Source organism: Artemia franciscana, chromosome 17 (genome assembly GCF_032884065.1).
Source record: "Artemia franciscana chromosome 17, ASM3288406v1, whole genome shotgun sequence".
NCBI lineage: Eukaryota > Metazoa > Arthropoda > Branchiopoda > Anostraca > Artemiidae > Artemia > Artemia franciscana.
Window position 1 is genome coordinate 22,862,319 of NC_088879.1, and position 20,711 is coordinate 22,883,029.

The 20,711-nt window shown below is 35.7% G+C and overlaps 1 protein-coding gene across 5 annotated transcripts in view; it reads right to left on the bottom strand.

Moving 5' to 3' along the window:
* Window positions 1-20,711, bottom strand: part of LOC136038016 (ceramide transfer protein-like) — a 56,513-nt gene that overhangs the window by 4,167 nt on the left and 31,635 nt on the right. For 4 of the 5 annotated variants that reach the window (XM_065720944.1, XM_065720948.1, XM_065720945.1 and 1 more), the window contains exons 5-7: window positions 10,344-10,466; window positions 4,255-4,556; window positions 8-166 (exon numbers count right to left, since the gene is read on the bottom strand). In XM_065720944.1, the coding sequence (XP_065577016.1) occupies window positions 8-166; window positions 4,255-4,556; window positions 10,344-10,466 (584 nt within the window). The remainder of the gene's footprint in view (window positions 1-7; window positions 167-4,254; window positions 4,557-10,343; window positions 10,467-20,711) is intronic. The other variant, XM_065720947.1, reaches the window with a different exon arrangement.

Here is a 20,711-nt window from a genome sequence, read left to right on the forward strand (position 1 = left end):
TGCTTACCTCACTAGTAAGTCTGTGAGTTTCTGCCTTTGTCTGTCCTTCTGATACGGAATTTTGTCTCAATTTCTCAAGATAAAGCTGTTCCTGATCCAGTTTATCAAGCCCAGCTTCTACAGCGTCGAAAAATTCCTCTTCGCCAATTTGACTATGCGGCCCTTCCTATATTTAAAATTTTTTTTTATATGAACATTCTTAAAACATATCAAAATTGAAATATACTTCCAATAAATCCACTGTAATCTGAAAGAAACCTCAAACATTTAGCTTTGATATATATATATATATATATATATATATATATATATATATATATATATATATATATATATATATATATATATATATATATATATATATTACCATGAATATCCGACATTTGTGAATATCGACGTTCAGCGGTGAATGTCCGAAATACCTTTTTTCCCTCCTAGGATTTAGTCAGCGTTGCCAGTGAATTTTTTCAGTTTTATGCAAGGTTTGATGTTGGCACGTTAGGTTAGGTAAAAATTTCCACCCATTTCTAAGATTTAGAACCTCATTTAATCTAACCCAACCTAACCTAATTTCAACTTTTACCATCAAAGCTTGCATAAGACTGAAAAAGCTGATTCACAAATCTAATTGAATCCAAGAAGAGAAAAAGGAATTTTAGTATCATATATATTATGTGGTAAGTCGTAATAATCTTTAAACCGCCGATAATTTAAAGATTGTTTTGACTTCTCACGTAATTCACTATATCTTTGCATTATGTACCTTTACTTTTGAATCCTCCTCCCGATTTCATGCATACGTGACCATTTGCTAGATAACCAATCACTTGATAATAAGTCGCTAATCTCCAGTTACAGGATCTTATATTTTCGGAAACGAAACCAGTTATTAGATAGATACACTACTACACAGAAGAGGTAATTAAGAAAAAATACCAGATACATTCCATACACAAATAAACGTTACTGCACAATTAAAATTATATGGCAGCATGAGTGAAGAGAAAGAGAAATACTCACAGAACAGATTTCAACCAGTGTTTCCATTCTACAGATTTGTCCACAGATCTACGAAATGTGATGGATGTCTATGGACTAAAGAACGCACTAAAGGAATCTACGTAATACCTACGAAAAAATCGGAGTCGTATTGAAAATGTCATATTCACTCTTTCCCTATAGAATTTACCCCAAATCCCCACTGAATTCTGCTACTAACTCTAATTCTTGGTTCGACGTCAAAGGGTTCTCATCCCAAATTTTGATACAGTCTCAACTAAAACTTTTTCCATATGTGATATTATACATTAGTACTATTCATTGTAATGGTTTTAGAAAAAAAAACCTTACAAAACAAAAGTTCGAAGAACCATACTTGCAAGCAAAAGAGTAAAAGTTTCAAACCTGGGTGAAATTCCTATCTTTTAATTGTGAACGATTAGGACGGAAAAAGCTGATGGGTTTTCGTGGTCATTTAATTGGACCGTGAGACTTTTGTGGCACCTAATGGCTTACTGAAAATTCTGTAGAATCCGGAACATCACCTAGAAGTTTTCTTTGGAAAACTTTCGATGGTTAATTAATGGATTCTAAAAAGGAGTTACTGGAAACACTGATTTCAACTTCAAAGTTGTGTATTCATTCAATTACAGAGAAGCAAAGGAACTGCTAGTGAAAAATCTTGTGATGCAAACGCTTTTTTTTTCACTGCAGCCTATAGGGGAAAATTTTGACTTACATCAGGGTGATATTTGGTCCCTAGGTGTTTCGAGGTATTTCGAAAATAATTTTTTTCTATTTTAATTGAAAAATGCATTCGTTCATGGAGTTTTACGATGTCAGACATAAATCAATAAAATTAAAGCACACACCTTCCCCTTCCCCTTAAATTTACCTTTACCTTCCCCTTAAATGAGTAGCTTCACCTTCCCCTTAAAAGGGGAAGGTAAAGCTGAGCACCTTCCCCTTCCCCTTAAATGAGTAGCTCTAAAGATTCCAGTTTTTAGTATACTTCCTTATCAAATATTTTAAAAGGAGCTCTTTCAGAGGCACCTTCCAAGAAATTAGAGGTTTACCTTTTATCTGAACTTTGTATCAATTTGAACAAGCATCACGTCACTGAAAACTTAGCTGTTACAAAGTACAAAACAAAAGAAAGCCACAAATAATTTCTTAGAATATTAATTCTTCAATTAATTTTTTTTTCGTAAAAGAAAGCCACAAGGGCCCAAAGGTGATTAAGGGGCCAAGACATTTCGAAGTTGGAGTTTTAAAGGTTGACAGACCCCTTCCCCCTCCCCGAACAAAATTTAGAGGTTTGCTCTAATGTATTTCACTGAAGAATTTAACTGGGATAAAAAGCGCTTTTTAGAACGAGGGAGGCAGGAGGATGAATAGAGAAACTGAGCTTGCACGGGGACTATAGAAGGTGCTATGGGCAAAAAGTAAGGAATATTTGTTCTCCTTTCTTCAAGGGTGACCAGATTAGCTCTGCGAAGAGGGGAGATATAAGAGATCTACCCTAAATAAGTTCCTACGTCAACTTTTAAAGACTACTTCTACTGTTCCAAACAATTCCTAGGAGATATCAGGATGTCAAATAGGACAAGACTACTCAAAGATTAGGTGTGCAAATGAGGGAAATGTTCTAAAAAAGTATATCAAATATATTACTCCCGTTTTAAATCGCATGAGATGGTAATATCCAGTAATTGCATACTACTATGTCGTGCTAATCAGTATTTGGAGGAGAAGATGGGGAGAGTGAAAGAAGAGGGAGCTCTAAAAAATTAACTGTTAAAACCGTAGATTCCAAAAAATTGCCTTTCACATCCCCCGGAAATCTGTTCCAGGATATCAATTTGGCTAATTCTTTTATTTTTATAGGATCGTAACGAACCAATTTTATAATTTCATCTATCTGACAAACAAACACTAAGGTTATTTATGACTGTAATGAACAAAACTGGGCTAACATACCTCTCTAATTACCAACTATCTAACTACTTGTGTTCTATTGGAAAGAAGGAAAAAAAATTGGGACTATCATTACTTTCAACCACTCAGCTGAAAAGCTTTCGATTTAATAGGAGAAAACGGGAATAATTGTAACGGGTCGTACTCCTTCAAGATCTTGGTATTTACCTTTTTTTTACAAGAGTAATATAAGTTAACTTCCAAATTTGGGGAACTTAGCAGTAGAGGTAATGAAACATATTTTGCCCGAACCATGGCTGGTCGTCCCACTACCCATAAAGTATAAACGGTTACTCCTGGCACGGGCTGCTCTTTACATACAGTTTGTTACCACGAACTGCTTGAACTTCGTTCGATATTTTAAAGGCAAACCAATGCAATATTAAAAACCTATTAAACCATTAAAAACCTATTAAACCATTAAAAACCTATTAAACCTATGAAAAATTATATGCATATTTATAAAATTAAGTTAATAATCCATATTATTATAAAATTAATTATTTTTAACAAATAAAGTTAATAAGATAAGTAAATATTAAATTTAATATTTTAGTAAACAAATAAATTAAATAAATTAAAATAGATAATTTTGAAAAGTAATAAATTAAGTTACTTTCGTTTGCCTTTAGAGGCATCTAGCGTATTGAGACGGAGTTTCCATTCTCTGCGGTATCTCGCTAATGTTAATATATCTTCCCAATTGGATAGCAGGAATACGCTAAAAGAGCAGAAATCTGATTGGTATGTGTATCGTGGTGTGTTCTTGGGACAACTCTTCCTCCTCGGTCTAGGTCGTCTCTGGAAGGTCACCTTTGAAATTCTAAAGTCGCCCATTCTCACTGGTTTTCCCTCTTTTGCAGTATGTGGGTTAGGTGGTTGAGTTTTTATAAACCAGAAGGTTTGACCTGAAGACTTTCTAGAGGACTTTCAGGGGTAATAAGCCCTTTATTATTTAAAGAGCACTGAAATCTTAAGGAGTTAAACTTATTATTAAGGAGTATTAGACTTTTTCGTTCAGAAGTTTTGAGGATACACTCCTTTTAGTTTGAGTCAAACAACGGTTAGAATACCAGCTGAGGTGCGAGCAAACTGAGTTCTCTAGTAGCGTTTGTTATTCTATAAAAATCTGCTTGGAACCCTACTTTTGAGTTCGCAAACCTAGAATACCCTAAATTGGAGTGTATGAAAAAAAAAACTGTCATAATTTTTGAATATAGTTTCTTTTTGTTTTTTAAAGGACTAAAAAGTAATAAAGAAAAAGGAAATATTAATTACTTCATAATCTGGTCCAGACATTATAGTTAACTTGGGTCTCTGCTTTGTTAGTTCTGACCCTTTGTAAAGTTCTTCGATTTTCTTTCTTTTCTCCACTTCTTTTTCTAGTTTCTTTCTCCAAAGATCCTCTCGCTGTGAAATGATATCAAGGCAGTGTTGCAATGCAATGAGAACACCAGCAGATGTTGTTTTAAAAGTTAAGGCTTCGCCACGAAAATCGAAAGCTTGTGCAGCAGCAACGGCAAGTTGTTCTTTCATTTTGTGATCGGAATTGGGAGATTCTGAGCCTGAAATTCCAATAGCTGTAAATGCACAATTCAGTTTGAACCAGATCATAAAAGACCATCCGAGGAAAAAATTCCAAAGAAGATTTACTGCTCATACTTTATTTTAATGCAAAAATGTTCCGTTGGATAAAATGTCAAACATTAAACCATATGCATATACAAGTGTCAGTCGACCAATTTATTATTTCTATTTTGTATTGATGTTTGCTTTTTAGGGAAAATCTTTGAGACTGTGTTTTTTTCCTCTAATGCAATATTTTTCAATGGCGCTATATATTTATTTTGTCTGATGTAAATAGTAACCGTAACTAAAAAAAGAATTTTAACACCAATACATATATTCAATAATCTACTTTTTTAAAGATGATTCCAAAATGTTTAAAATATATTAAGATTAACAATTAAAAGTAATTAACACGAGTAGATTTGCAGAGTTTCGAAGGAAGGACACCCAGCCCGAAAGAAGTGACCGTGAAAAAATTTCACATATATATATATATATATATATATATATATATATATATATATATATATATATATATATATATATATATATATATATATATATATAGATCGCGTTAGAATAGCGATCGTAGAATTAGGGAGGGGCCATTCAAACAGAAATAATGTGTTCTAGTGCCCTTTTACGAGCCAAAAGTGATTAGAGGACAAAGAAATCCAATGCCGAACCATTTTTTTTACGCCAGGTTCATCACCCCAAGTATGCCGTCACATCAAAAATTGAAGGTGACTATTTATTCAGAAAATTTATATATATATATATATATATACATATATATATATATATATATATATATATATATATATATATATATATATATATATATATATATATATATATATATATATATATATATATATATATATATATATGTATATATATGTATATATATGTATATATATGTATATATATATATATATGTCTATGAGGTATGTCTATGTCTATATCTATATGGTATGTCTATGAGGTGACCCTTACGACCTCCCAAAAAAATGATTTAAAAGTCATAAAAACTGCCGTTGTTATACAGAAGTACTGTTATACAATTTAGGCTTGTTACTTGCTGTTGAAGCCGAGATCATACTGATATTCTGTTCAAGAGCACTTTAGGTTTCTCAAAAGGTATTTCTACAGAAACAACAACGCATAAGCAAATGCCTAATCTTAACTGAAAACTCTGTTAACGAATCCCACCGGAAAGGCAAGAATATTATTATTTGTCAGAATTCAAATTCACACAAGTTTACTGTAATTTACGTTGGAGTGATTATGGGTTCCTGTTCACCTTTACTAGATTGCAGCTATTGCTGCACCCACGAAAGAAAATATACATGGATAGAAATTGTAAATACATATTATCTGTACTGTAAATAAGGTAAATCCCTAATAAGAATCAAGGGCAAAACTAAAAAAATATTTTCTTCAACAGCCTTAGTGGGGAAAATATTGAATACAGTCATCTTGATTACACTAAATCTAGCCTTTCAGTTTAGTAATTACTGTTGTAATGATAATGCTTATGAATCAATTGTTTTCGTTAGTATCATTACATGAAGGTAATTTACAACTTGTAATGTTGTGTAATTTTTGTAAACCATTTTGCCGATAGCGGAGATATTCTAATAAGATAAGTATTACAACATTATGTTCAATCAGTCGCTCTTCCAAGTCTGAATCTGCTTCTTGGGAACTCAGGCTAATGGAAGGCTAATGATACAACAGTAGCTAAAAAAGGAAGGGTACAACAGTAGGTTGTCAACCCCTTTAAACTTTCCAACTGGTATATCTCATGAAGGAATTTTTCTACCAAAAAATGAATGACATATACCTTGATCAGCTCATCAAGAGCTATCGACTGCCGTCGAAAAAAAAATCTATCTGTCTTAGTTCAAAAGTTGACTTTTTTGCCGTAGGCCAAGTTTCTAACGTCATCACTTAGCAAGGGGCAAAGGATAAACACTAATTTCTTTAGCGATGAGAGAACTCTTAAAGTTTAAGAGGCATAGCTGATACTATTTATCTACCGCAATCCCAAGTGCAAAAAACCGAATGATAAACTCAGCTGAAATCACGAAGAGAAATGGGTAGAAAAAATAGATGGCAGTACTTTCGGTCTCCACTTTTTTGTTTCTGTAAATTTTTCTATTTATCACTCAAAGAAGATATATTGGCTGTGGGGCCGGGTAACTGCCGCATATATTTTACAGTTATAGATCTTAGTCCATCTTCAATTTGAAAGTGATGCCTGCCTGCTTGCCTGCTAGAACGGAGCTTTCCACTCGAAAGCAGAAACATGATTTAACGAAACGAAAGCTTAACTACATAACTTCAGATAGTTCTCTCTGACATAGGCAATACAACTCCACTTCACACACTATAGGCTCTGGCTTAAGGACAAACAAAAACCATCCTTTTTGGCCCCACGCAAGAGCATATTCATCAATACGGCCAAAGGTCCACACTTTCCGTAAAAACCGCTAGACCCTTACCACTTTCTAGGGATAAACTGAATTTGGGGCGCTAGGAACAAAAAAAAAAAAAAAAAGAAAGAAAAAAAAAACCGACAAAACAATAGTGTTCCTCTCGCAACACAAAATCCCAGCATAAAGTAAATGTAATGTTTTAAGTGTTTTTTCCAAGCCTTAAATATTTTTTTTCAACAACCGTAATTTCAAGAATTAATTACTATTGTTAGGTTAATGTAGCGTTTCATTTAAGTGTTTTATGATGATCGCGGATCAAAGTTTATGTTATTTATGCCTTCCATTTATGTTATTTTACTGTGTTCATGACCGTATATTTGGCTTAAAAATACACTTATCTATCTATCTATCTAATGCAGAAACTAACGAAAAAACCGGTACCATGACTCGAACCCTGTCCTTGCAGACAAAGGACTTCATGTCTAGCGCGCAACCCCATTCCATAAATTTCATTTTTAGCCTGCCAAAAAAATAACAACTAATATATAAGGCTCTCCATTCTTTCACCATCCATGATATCGTCAACATTTAGTAGACATTTAAAATCCATCGTATTTTGAAAATTAATTTGCTCAAATTTATTTTTCGCTAAATATACAGACTAAACCTTACAAAAGGAAACCGATTTAAGTTAGGCGATGAAACTAAAGAAGTCAATATGATTTTTTGCTAAAAATTGGACATCTAATATAGCCTTTACTTTCTAGCTTTCTTAAACTTCCCCACAAGATATGGGTAACTTTGTCACGTAACTAATGAGCCCGAGGACCTTGATCATAAATGCTGTTAAAAATGGACGCAAATAAGGGTAATTTTTTCATTAGGCATTAGTTTGTTCAAAACGCCGTTTTAAGTTTCCACTTATTAATGGGGCATGGAGACAGAGAACACAAGATTGTAAGTCTCTGGTTAAAAGGGTTTCGTCGATTGAGATTACAATGAAAACCTTGTTATGCTTCCCAGCCTTTCCACTTTAGAAGTGGCACCGAAAGTGCCGTTTTATTATCAAGTGACACTTAACGATAAAGTTATCAAGACCCATTCATAAGAGGCACGTAGACAGAAGTAGTAGCTTTTGAATGAGCTATTAAGAATCTCTACGATTATATGGTAGATTGCAAGCACTGACAGTAAAAAAAAAGCCATAAATAAGGAAATGCATGCTAACCCTACAAAAAAGTGATGTTCCTCGTTTTTCAAGATTAGGGGCTCCAAACCTCCTTTTGAGGGTATCAGACAATGAAAAATCGACTGGCTATCTCAGAATTTACATTCCCAAGCATATTGACACCCTTTTGGCAAAACAGGTATTCTGTGGTAAAAAATAGTAGAAAACACCATTTCTCTGACAGGATCTCTTTTGCTAATTGAATCTGCTCACGATTTATCAACTGCTCACGATCTGCTCACGATTTATCAACATCTGCTCACGATTTATACACAATTGCGTTTTTACTGCAAAATTTAAGCCACTGTCAGCTGATTATTGTATATAAACACGGAGCTCACTGCGGCATTCATGTCATACTGTGAAGCTCAAAACGCCAACAACAATATTTAACCGCCGGTAAAGAAACAAAATCAAAATTCTGATCCCATAATACTTTTGTCGGCGAGACCAAAAAAAGGTTACTGCAACACTTCGCGTTGCCCAAGCAACGCTAATCTATGTGTCTTCCATAACCCCAAATCATAGCGTATTCCCTGCAGTAGGCTTCCTTTCAGCAGCTACATCTTCAAGTTATGAGGTAGCACAGAAAACGACAACAAACATTGTGTTTAAAACAAGTATAAATTTATCATGATACGTCTCGTAATTATGCGAGTAACTGGAGTGACTGGAGTTGTCAATCAATATATTAGGACAGTTCGGTGCAGATGATGAATTAACAGCTGTCATTCCAAAACCAACGTCAAATTTCTTTTTTCTCATTAGGCAGTTTTATTGAAACTGCATATTTTAGTTTCCGATTACTAAGGGGGCTGACAGGGGAAGTAAACAAGAGAAGGAATTATAAACTCCAGTTAACGGTTTTCGACCATAAAGATTACAATGATACCTCATTTACACTTTCCAGCCTTTCAACTTTAGAAATAGTACTAAAGTGTCATTTTTGGTGAATTATGGTACTTTACTATGGTGATAACGAGATAAGTTCTTAAAAAGCGCCAATCAAGTGCTTTGAAACGATCTATTAAACATCTCTGTACGATTTGGTATGAGCCTGATAGTCCTGCTAGTCAGTAGACGACTTACGATTAAACACGGAAATCAGTGCGGCATTGACGTTAACCTCATCTTCATCGGTTTTAAAGATAGGGGGGAAAAAAGCTCAAGCCGAGGCTCTTACCCAATAGCGAATCGATTGGGTATCTGAGAATTCGTATTATGTGACATTTTTATTCTCTTTAGGAGAAAACTGATGTTTTTGGGCGGAAAATCGCAGATAATACCACTATATTGTGGCTCAATCTCTTTTGTTTATTTAAAAAGGGTACTAAATATTGTGATTTCCGTTCAAATGAGTCCTCTATAAGGACTCATCAGCTTTGAAATGCGTTCTATATGCTATATGTCCTGTTTGGACATCAGACAAATTTTATTTGGTATGAGACATTATTTGGTATGAGATATTATTTTATTTGGTATTTGACAAAGTACAAATACAAAAAAAAACTACATAGGCAAAGTTTTATTTTTATTTTTAAAGTTTAAAGTTTTTCAGTTTAGGTGAGATCTTGTGATCTCCTAGATTCAAGTAGGAATCCGATAGAGCAATATAGCTAAAACAAATTACGTAAAATTTCATTTGTGTATACCACGTAACATATTTCGCATTTGTATTTTAGTTTTTACTTCATTAAAACCTCTTTTTGAAGTACAGGTTAGCTCCCACTAATGAAACTGCATGGGTTTCTAAGAGTAAAATTGCAACTGGTGTAAGTAGTTTGATAAAACCCAAGCATCTAGGACGAGTTAATAACTTAGGTCTACACCGAATTAGCACAACATTCTCAGAATGGTTTCCATTTCTGCTGTTATTTTACCTAACATAAACAGAAAAAAACCAAAAAAAACAGAAGTTTCGCAAAAAAAATTCTCAAGCAATAGATACAGACACATATTTCTGGCAAGGCTGGCTAAAAAAAAAAAAAAAAAAAGAAAAAAAAAATCCAGATTTGAGGTGCGGAAATAGGCGCAAAATTCTTTTTATCCATATGCTTGGATAGTTACTGTACAAATAGACAGGGGTAGCCCAACAAATGGCTTACAAAATTATAATCAGTAAACATTACCATCACCGTCTTTTTCTGTGCTGAAGGTATCCTTACAGGTGTCGAAAAATTTTTGAAGTGAATCCACCTGTTTTACTAAGAGGTCGCGAAAGGTTTCCATTTCATCCATCTTCTCTTTTACGACTGGAATAAATAAATTCAATTTAATTTTAGCCCTTAGTATTTAGAAGTGAAATTATTTTATAAATAACATTCAGAGTCCCTATCCTATGTGTAATCAACATGTAACAGATGCAAATATCTACCACTATTACTACTAGCACTAACAACTGCCAGCAGTACCAAGGCACCTGAGGCCAAAACAGCAGCGAACGTTCCTTCTCCATCCTAATCTATTCAAAGTTTCACTCTCTTCCCTTCCCACGAAATTCAAATTACCTTTAAACCAATCTTACTTCTTCCGAACTCGTTTAAGAATGACCCTGTTTCCGTTTGACCCCGGAAGATTGGCTTAAAAGCAAAATCAAAACAAAACCCTTTCTTGCACCCTGTACGCTTCTTAGGTCTATTTACACTTGAAAACCGTTTCATTTTCTTTCATTTTTAATTTGACTTATTCAAAATTACGAAGTTTTACAGTCGTACCAACTTTCTGCCTCGTAACACCGTACTACCTTACCACCTTTCTGTCAGTACTGCCACGTTGAACAGAGAAAATCAATAAACATAACAGATTCGTTGAATCTGTCACCACTTTCGTCCTTAACAATTCAAACATCAGCAATTTGTGAATTCCAGAAGACAGCAACACCTTCATAGGAAAGTTATACCTTCTCAAGCCGTTTCGTGCCATATGATTTAGCTTTTCTTTTTGCTCACTTTTGCTCACGGTTCTTTTCTTTAAAGCTATTGCCCTCTCTTACTGGTACAAAAAGCTGCACAAACGTATTCATTAATTCGAGTTTTTTCATTAAAAACTGAATTCATTTTTCCCATTTATTCTTTTTTTAATATGCATGGTTGTGTAAGTTTCCACTTGATTAATTTAAACAGTCAAATTTAATTTTCTCCCTTCTTGGCAATTTAATGTCAACTTCAAAGTTACTCTAGCACACTGAAGTTTCCAGACATCCGACAATTCTTTCATTTTACGATCCTGTTTATCACGAAAACTCAAGTCATCTGTATAATCCAAATTTATGAAAGTTTTACTTACTCATTTGCTGCCATATTCTCCAATAGCCTTTGTCTTTTTTTGGACAAAGTCCATTAAAATAATCCATATAAACGGGGATAAGACACAATCCCGCTAAGCTCCTGATTCAACACCCAAGCAAGTACTATCCTCATTTCCTACCTTACCAAAGTATTATCATTCTTATAAATTACGCTAATAACTTCAATATGCTTATCTGTCATCGCAGGCAATGGAATAGTGCTAAAGAGCGAAATGGCTTCAATGTATTTTTCTTTTTATTCTTTTGACTAAGCTACTTCGTATGGAAAGAGTTGTCGAAAAACATGGGAGGGGCTCACTCGCTTAAAAGTTGGGAGTTGAGGGAGTTATTGAACTAGATCAAAAGACCCTATGTCGACCAAGGTTGTCAATAAGGGCATTCAGTTGAAATTTTCAGGAGAAATAGAACTAAATCAGAAGACATGACGTGCATCCAGGTTGTGCAAAGGGCATATCTGTAATGTCTCTGGAAAAGCTAAGAGTCTCAAGTTGAAACTTTCAGGGAATGTTCAACTGGGTCAAAATACACTAAATGCATCCAGGTTGTCAAAAAAAAATGTGTCTGCTGTATCTAAGAAACGGCTAAGGTCACTAGGAAGGCTAAGAGTATTAGACTAATATTTATGGTGTTTACACAAAATATGTTAGGTGAGGACACCTGCAATATTACCGCAATGGAAATTGTTCATTGAAATGGGACGTTAACAGTTCCAGTGTCCTAATTGATTTATGGGCTTCTAGCCTTCCTCCCGTGCCTTTTTTCTACCCAGCGCCCACAACTACAAAGAAATATCGATCAAAATTTTCAGATAGCCACGTTTTTCAAAATAATTGGAAGACTCGACAAATACGTTTCCAGGAATGAACCCTCGGAGATCCTCCTTTGGGGCAACAAAACTAAATTTTCTCTTGGAAGTGGTAGGGAAGTGTCTCGAAATTAGCTAAAAAACTCTTTGTTACTAATCAGTCGTATTTTGAGTGAGCTCGGACAAATCAATCTACCTCCACTCCTATTAAATATACTTGAACTATGAATATTTTCATTTGGATATTAATTTGAATAAAAAAATAATCACCAAGTCGAAATGTTAATTTTTAAGCAGAAAAGCCGAAAAAAACTTTACGAACTCTCCTTTTATGTAAAAAAAAAATTGACTAGAAACGAACAGAAACTAGATAAAAAAAACTTAATCAGAAGTTTTTCAAGGAAAAGTAAAGAGTTAAATTAAGCCAAAGATGAGCAGAAATAAGTCATATAATAATTCAAAATTAAAACGAATTGAAATCACTATCAATGAATAAATGATATCGAAAACAAATAAAAATTCTAATGAATAATCAAGCTAAATCTAAAAAAAAGAAAAAGAACTGTTACCATAAAATGTTACCATAAAAAGAAGCAACTAGGCCATAAAAAGCAGGTAGGAGCAGGAAGGCTCCTAGGTCTCTCAAAAGACAGAACGTCACTTGCACTTTACTGAAAACAATGTTTATTTCAAGCATTGTATTTTTTATTAAAAAAATCGGTTGGTTATCTTAAAAATCTCCGTTCTCAAGGAATTCATGTTTCGTGGCACAGAACGGCAGAACACCCAACTTTTCTGTGGCATGATCTCTTTTCTTACTTAAAATGGCACTGAAAATGACGATTTCCTTTCGTGTATGGCCTGTCCGAAAATTCTACGATGACTGATTCAGTACGATCACCCAGGGGAAAAAAAGAAAAAGAACAAACAGAAAGGGGTAATTGCTTTCCATGATAAACATCACTGGTTTCCATGCGAAAAGGTAATTTTCCTTGTTGTTCAAGGTGGAGGGACTCTAATTTTCTTGTCTGAGGTTTTCAACCATGTCAATTCCAATGGTAAAATTTCCATTTCGATTCAACGCCATTTTTAAGGAATTTCAGGTTTTTTTTTCGAAATTCAAATAAATTTGTTAACATTTGTTCATTAAGGTCAATTGAAATAAGAGTTAACAATCCAGAATCAGCTAGAAATGGTATTTTTCCTACTATACAGCTATTTTAAAAGTGTTTTAAACTAGAAAGTATAAATTTTAAGATAGCCAATTGGGTTTTCATGGTCCGAAACATGGCCCTAAACATGAGGTTCTGAATGCTCCTTCTTGACAACAGATAGTAAAGTAGTTTCTGCCATATTGTACTACAAAACATCATTTGCGCACCAAGAGGGTCTAAATGCCGGGGAATACAAACTCTAAGGTAACCAACCTATTTTGCATCCTCGAAAACCAAAAATAGGGGATTTTTAGCTACACATCTTGAAAACCGGCTCTAATATATGACGTTAAATGTCCGAGTGAGTTTCATGTTTATTAATAAACCGTTAATTAATTGTGGAATGAATGCTGTAATGACTGCAAAGGGTTTAGAAAAATTGCCAGTAGATGATGGCATTTTTAAGTAATTAGTTAAAATTATAATTACCATTCCTGAATCAGGTCTAAATGGCGATTCTCCCTCATTCGATAGCTTTTTTAACACGATTTTAAATGTTCGATTATTACGAGTTAGAGTTCGTTCTTTACTAAGCTACCTCAAGAGGGGAAACCATGAAAAAAAAATGTGCAACAGTAAAGTGTACATATTTTGTGGAAAGGTATAGGGAGGTAGGAAATAAAATTTATATTCCTTGTCGTTTTTTTTACAAGCTATGTTATTTTGTTTAGTTTTATTGCCTTTTTTTACAAGCTATGTCATTTTGTCTAGTTTTATTGCCTAAATTAAACAGATATCAAGGAGGCACACTCGTGCCTCTTTAAAGAGGCGAACCACGACAATGTTAAGCGATCTTCAGTTCCAGTGGTCGCAGAGGGATGGGGAGGAATGCATTTCGTAGCCCGAGCTCCAACTAAGAAACCTGCCAAATTTCGTCCTCCTCCGACTTTTCCTTCATGGGGAAAATCTGGTCAAAAGTTTCGACCCCCCCCCCCTTTAACGTTGTCCGATCGGGCTGAAATTCACAAGTTAAGGTCCCCTAGGGCCCAGGAGCTTATCCGCGAAATTTCAGCTCGATCCGATAACTCCTTCCCTGTTTTCCAGAAACCACGCAGAGCCACTTAATGTTCATGTTCTCCTTTTGTTTTTTTTTTCGCCACGCCTACAGGTCACAGCCGACATCGGATCTGGGTGTATGAAGACTCATTCGACGCGGATTTCTCCGAGTAATTTTGCTTGAAAGTTTAACTCTTCTTAAAGAGTTAAAGAGGCTGCGTCCCAAAGTCGAACCTTAAAACGTACGGGAATTAGGAGAGGCAGTCCTAATTCCTGTACGAGGAGTACAGGAATTATTAAATTACATCCACCATGGATTGTAGAAAAACGTACAGAAATAATATGAAAAAAACTTCGTTTTCTTAAAGAGTTAAAGAGGCTGCGTCCCAAAGTCGAACCTTAAAACGTACAGGGATTAGGAGAGGCAGTTGGGGGGGCTGCCGCCCCCCAAACCCCCCGCTTTTAAAGACTCTTTTGTAAAGGTTTTTTGTTGTGGGGGGGTGCCGCCCCCCTAACCCCCCGCTCTTGGCTTCGGAAAGGCCCTCTTTTAATTAACAAAAAATTGAAATGAATGAATAATGGAATAACTTCGAAAAATGTTAAACACAAGAGGACAGGAGAACCATTGCGCCGAAACTAGTAATTAGTAACAATGAAGTTGACCACTCCATTTACATTTTAACATAATTATTGAAACTGTTTCCCAGACACAGAGCACACAAGCTAAGAGCTGGGGGCGGGGGTAGGGTAGCAAACAAAATCCTGTTTTGTATTCTTTGTTAATTAAAAGAGGGCCTTTCTCAAGCCAAGAGCGGGGGGTTAGGGGGCGGCAGCCCCCCACAACAAAAAACCTGTACAAAAGAGTCTTTAAAAGCGGGGGGTTTGGGGGGCGGCAGCCCCCCAACTGCCTCTCCTAATTTCTGTACGTTTTCAGGTTCGACTTTGGGACGCAGCCTCTTTAACTCTTTAAGAAAACGAAGTTTTTTTCATATTATCTTTATGTAGGCTTCATTGTGTATGTTCATGAAAAGATAAAAACGAGCAAAAATCAATTAAAAAAAGTTTCTAATAGAAGTAAAGAGCAAAGTTGAAACTTAAGCGAAGAAAAATTACTGCTTCGAATATTACGCAAGATATATCTACAAGACTAGCTTAAATAAACTACTCGTTAGATTTTCCAATATCAGTAGAATTGTCAAAACTAGCGTTTTGCTAAGAACACAAAATTAACCTAAAGAAACATCATGTTCTTTTGGGATCATAAAATTCCATGAGTAGTTAAAAAAAATAAAAGACCCATTTATAGGTGACTAGATAGTCTTTCTTTAGCCATGAGTTGTGATATCGATAACTTTTAGTTCACAATTATAATACTTGAAAAACTCAAAACAACATCAGTTTTCACTATACCGCTAGTTTTAAAACAAGTCCTTTAAAATAACAGGATCAAGTTTATTGAGCTGTTTTTTATAAACATATCTTGCGTAAGCTGCAAATAAAGAATTTTTGTTCGTTTTAAGCTTTTCCTTCCCTCTTTACATCCGTAAGAAAAACTTTGCTTTAAAAAATTAGTCTACCAAGACCATTGGGCTCAAAAGACATTCCTTGGGCCTCGAACGTGTTTTAGTCATTTACAGCAGTACCACTAATTCAAGAAAATGCTGGGAGTCGGGCAAAATTTATTTTCAAAATCTAGGAGGGAGTAACTTAGTTTTTCCGATTTTCTCACATGAAGATGACAAAAAGGTATTTTTCAATAAAATACCACAAAAAGTTTTCAAAATCTAGGGAGCGAGACCAATAAATATAGAGGACACCCCCCCCCTATTAGCACCACATATTGATAACGGGAAAAGGGTGTATGTATATACTCGAAAAGACCTTTCTGGAGCATAATTTAGGCTTTGGATCCTTCTCTGAGAGCTTTCTTTATCAAACTTAACCACTTTGCAATATAACAAAAATCCCATCCTTTGTAATTTTACAAACAAAACGGATACGGCACGCAGACTCGTTGGCACTATCCCTTGATATTCACTAGGATAGATCACTATCTATCCGAGATAGATTGCGTAGTTTATAAAGAAGCTTACAAATAGCTAGAGAAAAAGTATCAGTTTCTGCGAAAAGACCGTGATGCACCAGAATGAGTCTTAAAGCTGTCAAAATAAAGTATTTCTGACGTCTAGATATTTTGTATTTACCTGACATAGCACACGGAATCATTTGAATCAAAATGAGCACTACAGAAACACGCGTTTGAGAACCACCCTGAAATTTTTCGTTCGAAGCTAGCAATCCTTTTTTCCCATTAGCGCCCAGTATACTATTGCAACTTCGGCTCCAATTTCCAATTTGACCTTTGTACATCAACATCAAAGCCAGTCCATAGAGCCTTTCGGCTGTGATTGCTATTATGTAATCAAGTTTTACACGCATAGCATACTAGAATGCATCTTCTTTGATAGGCAATAATACACATTTGCAAACAATCACGTACACATGTTTGGGGACTCGGGCAGGGAGTAATAATGAAAAGATATGTTATAAAAAGGACAATACAAAATAAAATTATGTTGTTTTTGTTAGGTTACTAAAGCTGGATCAGTTTTTTTTGTAAACTCGGTTCTCCTCTGTTAATTATTATTTTTGAATAAATTACTATTTCTCGTAAAACCCGTCAAAAAAGCTTTTGTAGATCAGATAGATAAGTTCATTTTTGCTCACTTACAACCCACGAAAAAGAAGTGGAGTAGGCCTAACGAAAAAAAGAACAAATATAGAGAAAAATATACTAGCTAGAAGTCTTCAATAGAGGGGCCTAATTATTCTAATTGGGATTCTTAAGATTTTAAATAACAATTTTAATTAGAGACTACATAGTATCTATGTGCTGTTCATTTTTTACTATATCTTAAATAAATTTTGCAATTGAAAAAGTTTTTTGTAATCTAATCTACAAACTTGCGAAATGCAGAGGTTAATCGTGGATAAAGAGAGCATTAGGTTAGGGTTGCCACCCGTCCCAGTACAATGGGACATTTTACCGGTTTGAAACTTGTGTCCATGTCGTCCCAGATGATCTACAAAATGTCCTGGAATTTAAACTGCAACGCGTAAAACGTAAAACATGCAGATTGGTAAGAAAGGGCATCGTGACAAGCCCTGTCGTCCGCGCACCACCACCCACCACCACATCCTGCCAGTCCGTCACGTGTAATACTATTTCATTTATTGTGCATAAACCAAAAATTCAGAATTCGTTAAATTCGGATAATCCATTGTCGATTGAATTCGGATCACCAACGTCTCATCAAACAGTTCATGGTGGCAAACTTTAGCAAGGAGTGACGCGCCTCAATAGTAACCGAATCTCTATAAAGAGGAAATTTTATATTAATAGATGTTACCACGAATATCTGAAATCTGGTTAACGTCAGCATTCACCGGTGAATGTCCAAAATTCTTTTTTCTCTGCATGGTTTCAATTAGCAGCTTCGCGAGTCAGCTTTTTCCGGCTTATGCATGCTATGATGGTAAAAATTAGGTAACTTTAGATTATGTTAGTTTAGGGTATGTTTGGTTAAATATGGTTATAAATATCAGAAATAGGTTAAAAATCCAAACCTAACCTAACCTGTCATCATCAAATCTTGCATTAAATTTGGAAAATTGACTGCCAGCGCTGACTAAATCCAAGGAGAAACAAGAGCTAAGAGCTCATATGACACTTGTGACGAGGCCGGAGGAGCCAAGAGCTCATTTGGCATGAGCTCTAGCAAAATTCGAAGGATCAATAGATTGATTTAAAAGGAAAATCAGAGGCTTAATACCGGTCGAGATTTAAAATAAGAGCTCTGAGACACGATGTCCTTCTAAATATCAATATTCATTAAGATCCGATCACTCATTCGTAAGTTAAAAATACCCCATTTTTTCTAATTTTTCCTCTCCCTTCAGCCCCCTAGATGGTCAAATCACAGAAAACGACTTCAAGTCAACTTGTGCAGGTCCCTGACACGCCTACCATTTTCCATCGTCCTAGCACGTCCAGAAGCACCAAAGTCACCAAAGCACTGGACCCCCCGCCTAAATCCCCCAAAGAGAGTGGAACCATTACGGTTACGTCAATCACGTACCTACGACATTTGCTTATTCTACCCTAAAAGTTTCATCCCGATCTCTCCACTCTAAGCGTTTTCCAAGATTTCCGGTTTCCCCCTCCAACTCCCCAATTTCACCAGAGCTGGTCGGGATTTAAAATAAGAGCTCGAGACATGAGTACCTTCTAAATATCAAATTTCATTAAGATTCAGTCACCCGTTCTTAAGTTAAAAATACCACAATTTTTCTAATTTTTCCAAATTAACACCCCCCCCCCAACTCCCCAAAAAGAGAGCAGATCCATTCCAATTATGTCAATCACGTATCTAGAACTTGAGCTTATTCTTCCCATCAAGTTTCATCCTGATCTCTCTACTCTAAGCGTTTTCCAAGATTTCCGGTTTCCAAGATTTCTGTTTCCCCCTCTAGAGCCCTATTTCCCCGGACCCGATTCAAATTGAAAATGAGCATCTGAGACACAAACTCTTTCTATATATATAGTTTCATTAAGATCCGATCACCCATTCGTAAGATAAAGATACCTCAATTTTCACGTTTTCCAAGATTTCCGGTTTCCCCCTCCAACTCCCCCAATGTCACCGGATCTGGTCGGCATTTAGATAAAAAGCCCTGAATCACAAGATCCTTCAAAATATCAAATTTCAATAAGATCTGGTCATCCGTTCGTAAGCTAAAAATACCTCATTTTTTTCTAATTTTTCCGAATTAACCCCCCCCCCCTTCCCAACTCCCCCAAAGAGAGCGGATCCAGTCCGGTTACATCAGCCACGTATCTTGGACTTGTGCTTTTTCTTCCCACCAAGTTTCATCCTGATCTCTCCACTTTGAGCCTTTTCCAAGATTTCCGGTTTCCTTCATCCGAACTCCCCCCAATGACACTGGATCCTGTCGGCATTTAAAATAAAAGATCTAAGTTACGAGGTCCTTCTAAGTATGAAATTTCATTAAGTTCCAATCACTCCTTCGTAAGTTAAAAATACCTCATTTTTCTAATTTTTCAGAATTAACCATCCCCCTAACTTCCCCAAAGAAAGCGGAACCGTTCCGGTTATGTCAATCACGTATCTAGGACTTGTGCTTATTTTTCCCACGAAGTTTCATCCCGAACCTTCCATCCTAAGCGTTTTCCAAGATTTTAGTTTTCCCCCTCCAACTTTCCCGAATGTCACCGGATCCGGTCGGAATTTAAAATAAAAGCTCTGAGACACGATATCCTTCTAAATATCAAATTCATCAAGATCCGATCACCCGTTCGTAATTTAAAAATAGCTCATTTTTTCTATTTTTTCCTAATTAACCGTCCCCCCACTTCCCCCAAATGGTTGAATCGGGAAAACGACTATTTCTAATTTAATCTGGTCTGGTCCTTGATATACCTGCCAAATTCCATCGTCCTAGCTTATCTGGAAATGTCTAAACTAGCAAAACCGGGACCAACAGACCAACAGTATTTGCGATCGCTATATGTCACTTAATTAATACCAAGTGCCATAAAAAGGGCATTTCGGACACTCACCGGTGAATGTCGACGTCAAGGAATCTCAATGAAAGTCACACCACAATATTTAGCGTATCAAAGAACTCTACTGTAGTGGTTTCAAACTTCTATCTACACAAATGTGGAATTTTGTATTTTTCGGATCACAGATCCGTGTTAAATTTTTTCCCAGAGGTGATACTATTGAACCAATGGCCATAGAAGATCGGCAGAGGGCTAATTCAAGACAAAAATCAAAGGCTCTACTGCCCTTTTCAAGTGACCACAAACATTGGAGAGCAGCTAGTGCCCTTTTTAAGTCACCAAAATTGCAGGAGGGCAGTTAGCCGCCCTTGTCCGGACCCCTTCCCCCAAAGTCACCCGATCAAAATTTTGGGATTGCCATTTTTGCAATGCAATACATGTTTTGCCTAATATATATGCCTTTGGGGATAACATGACTCCCCACAGCCCCTAGGAAAAGGGATGTAAGTTATGAAATTTGCCGATAGTGTTCACCTATTGTATTCGTAATTGCAATGTACATCTCATAGCCTTGTGATAGTGTTCGCC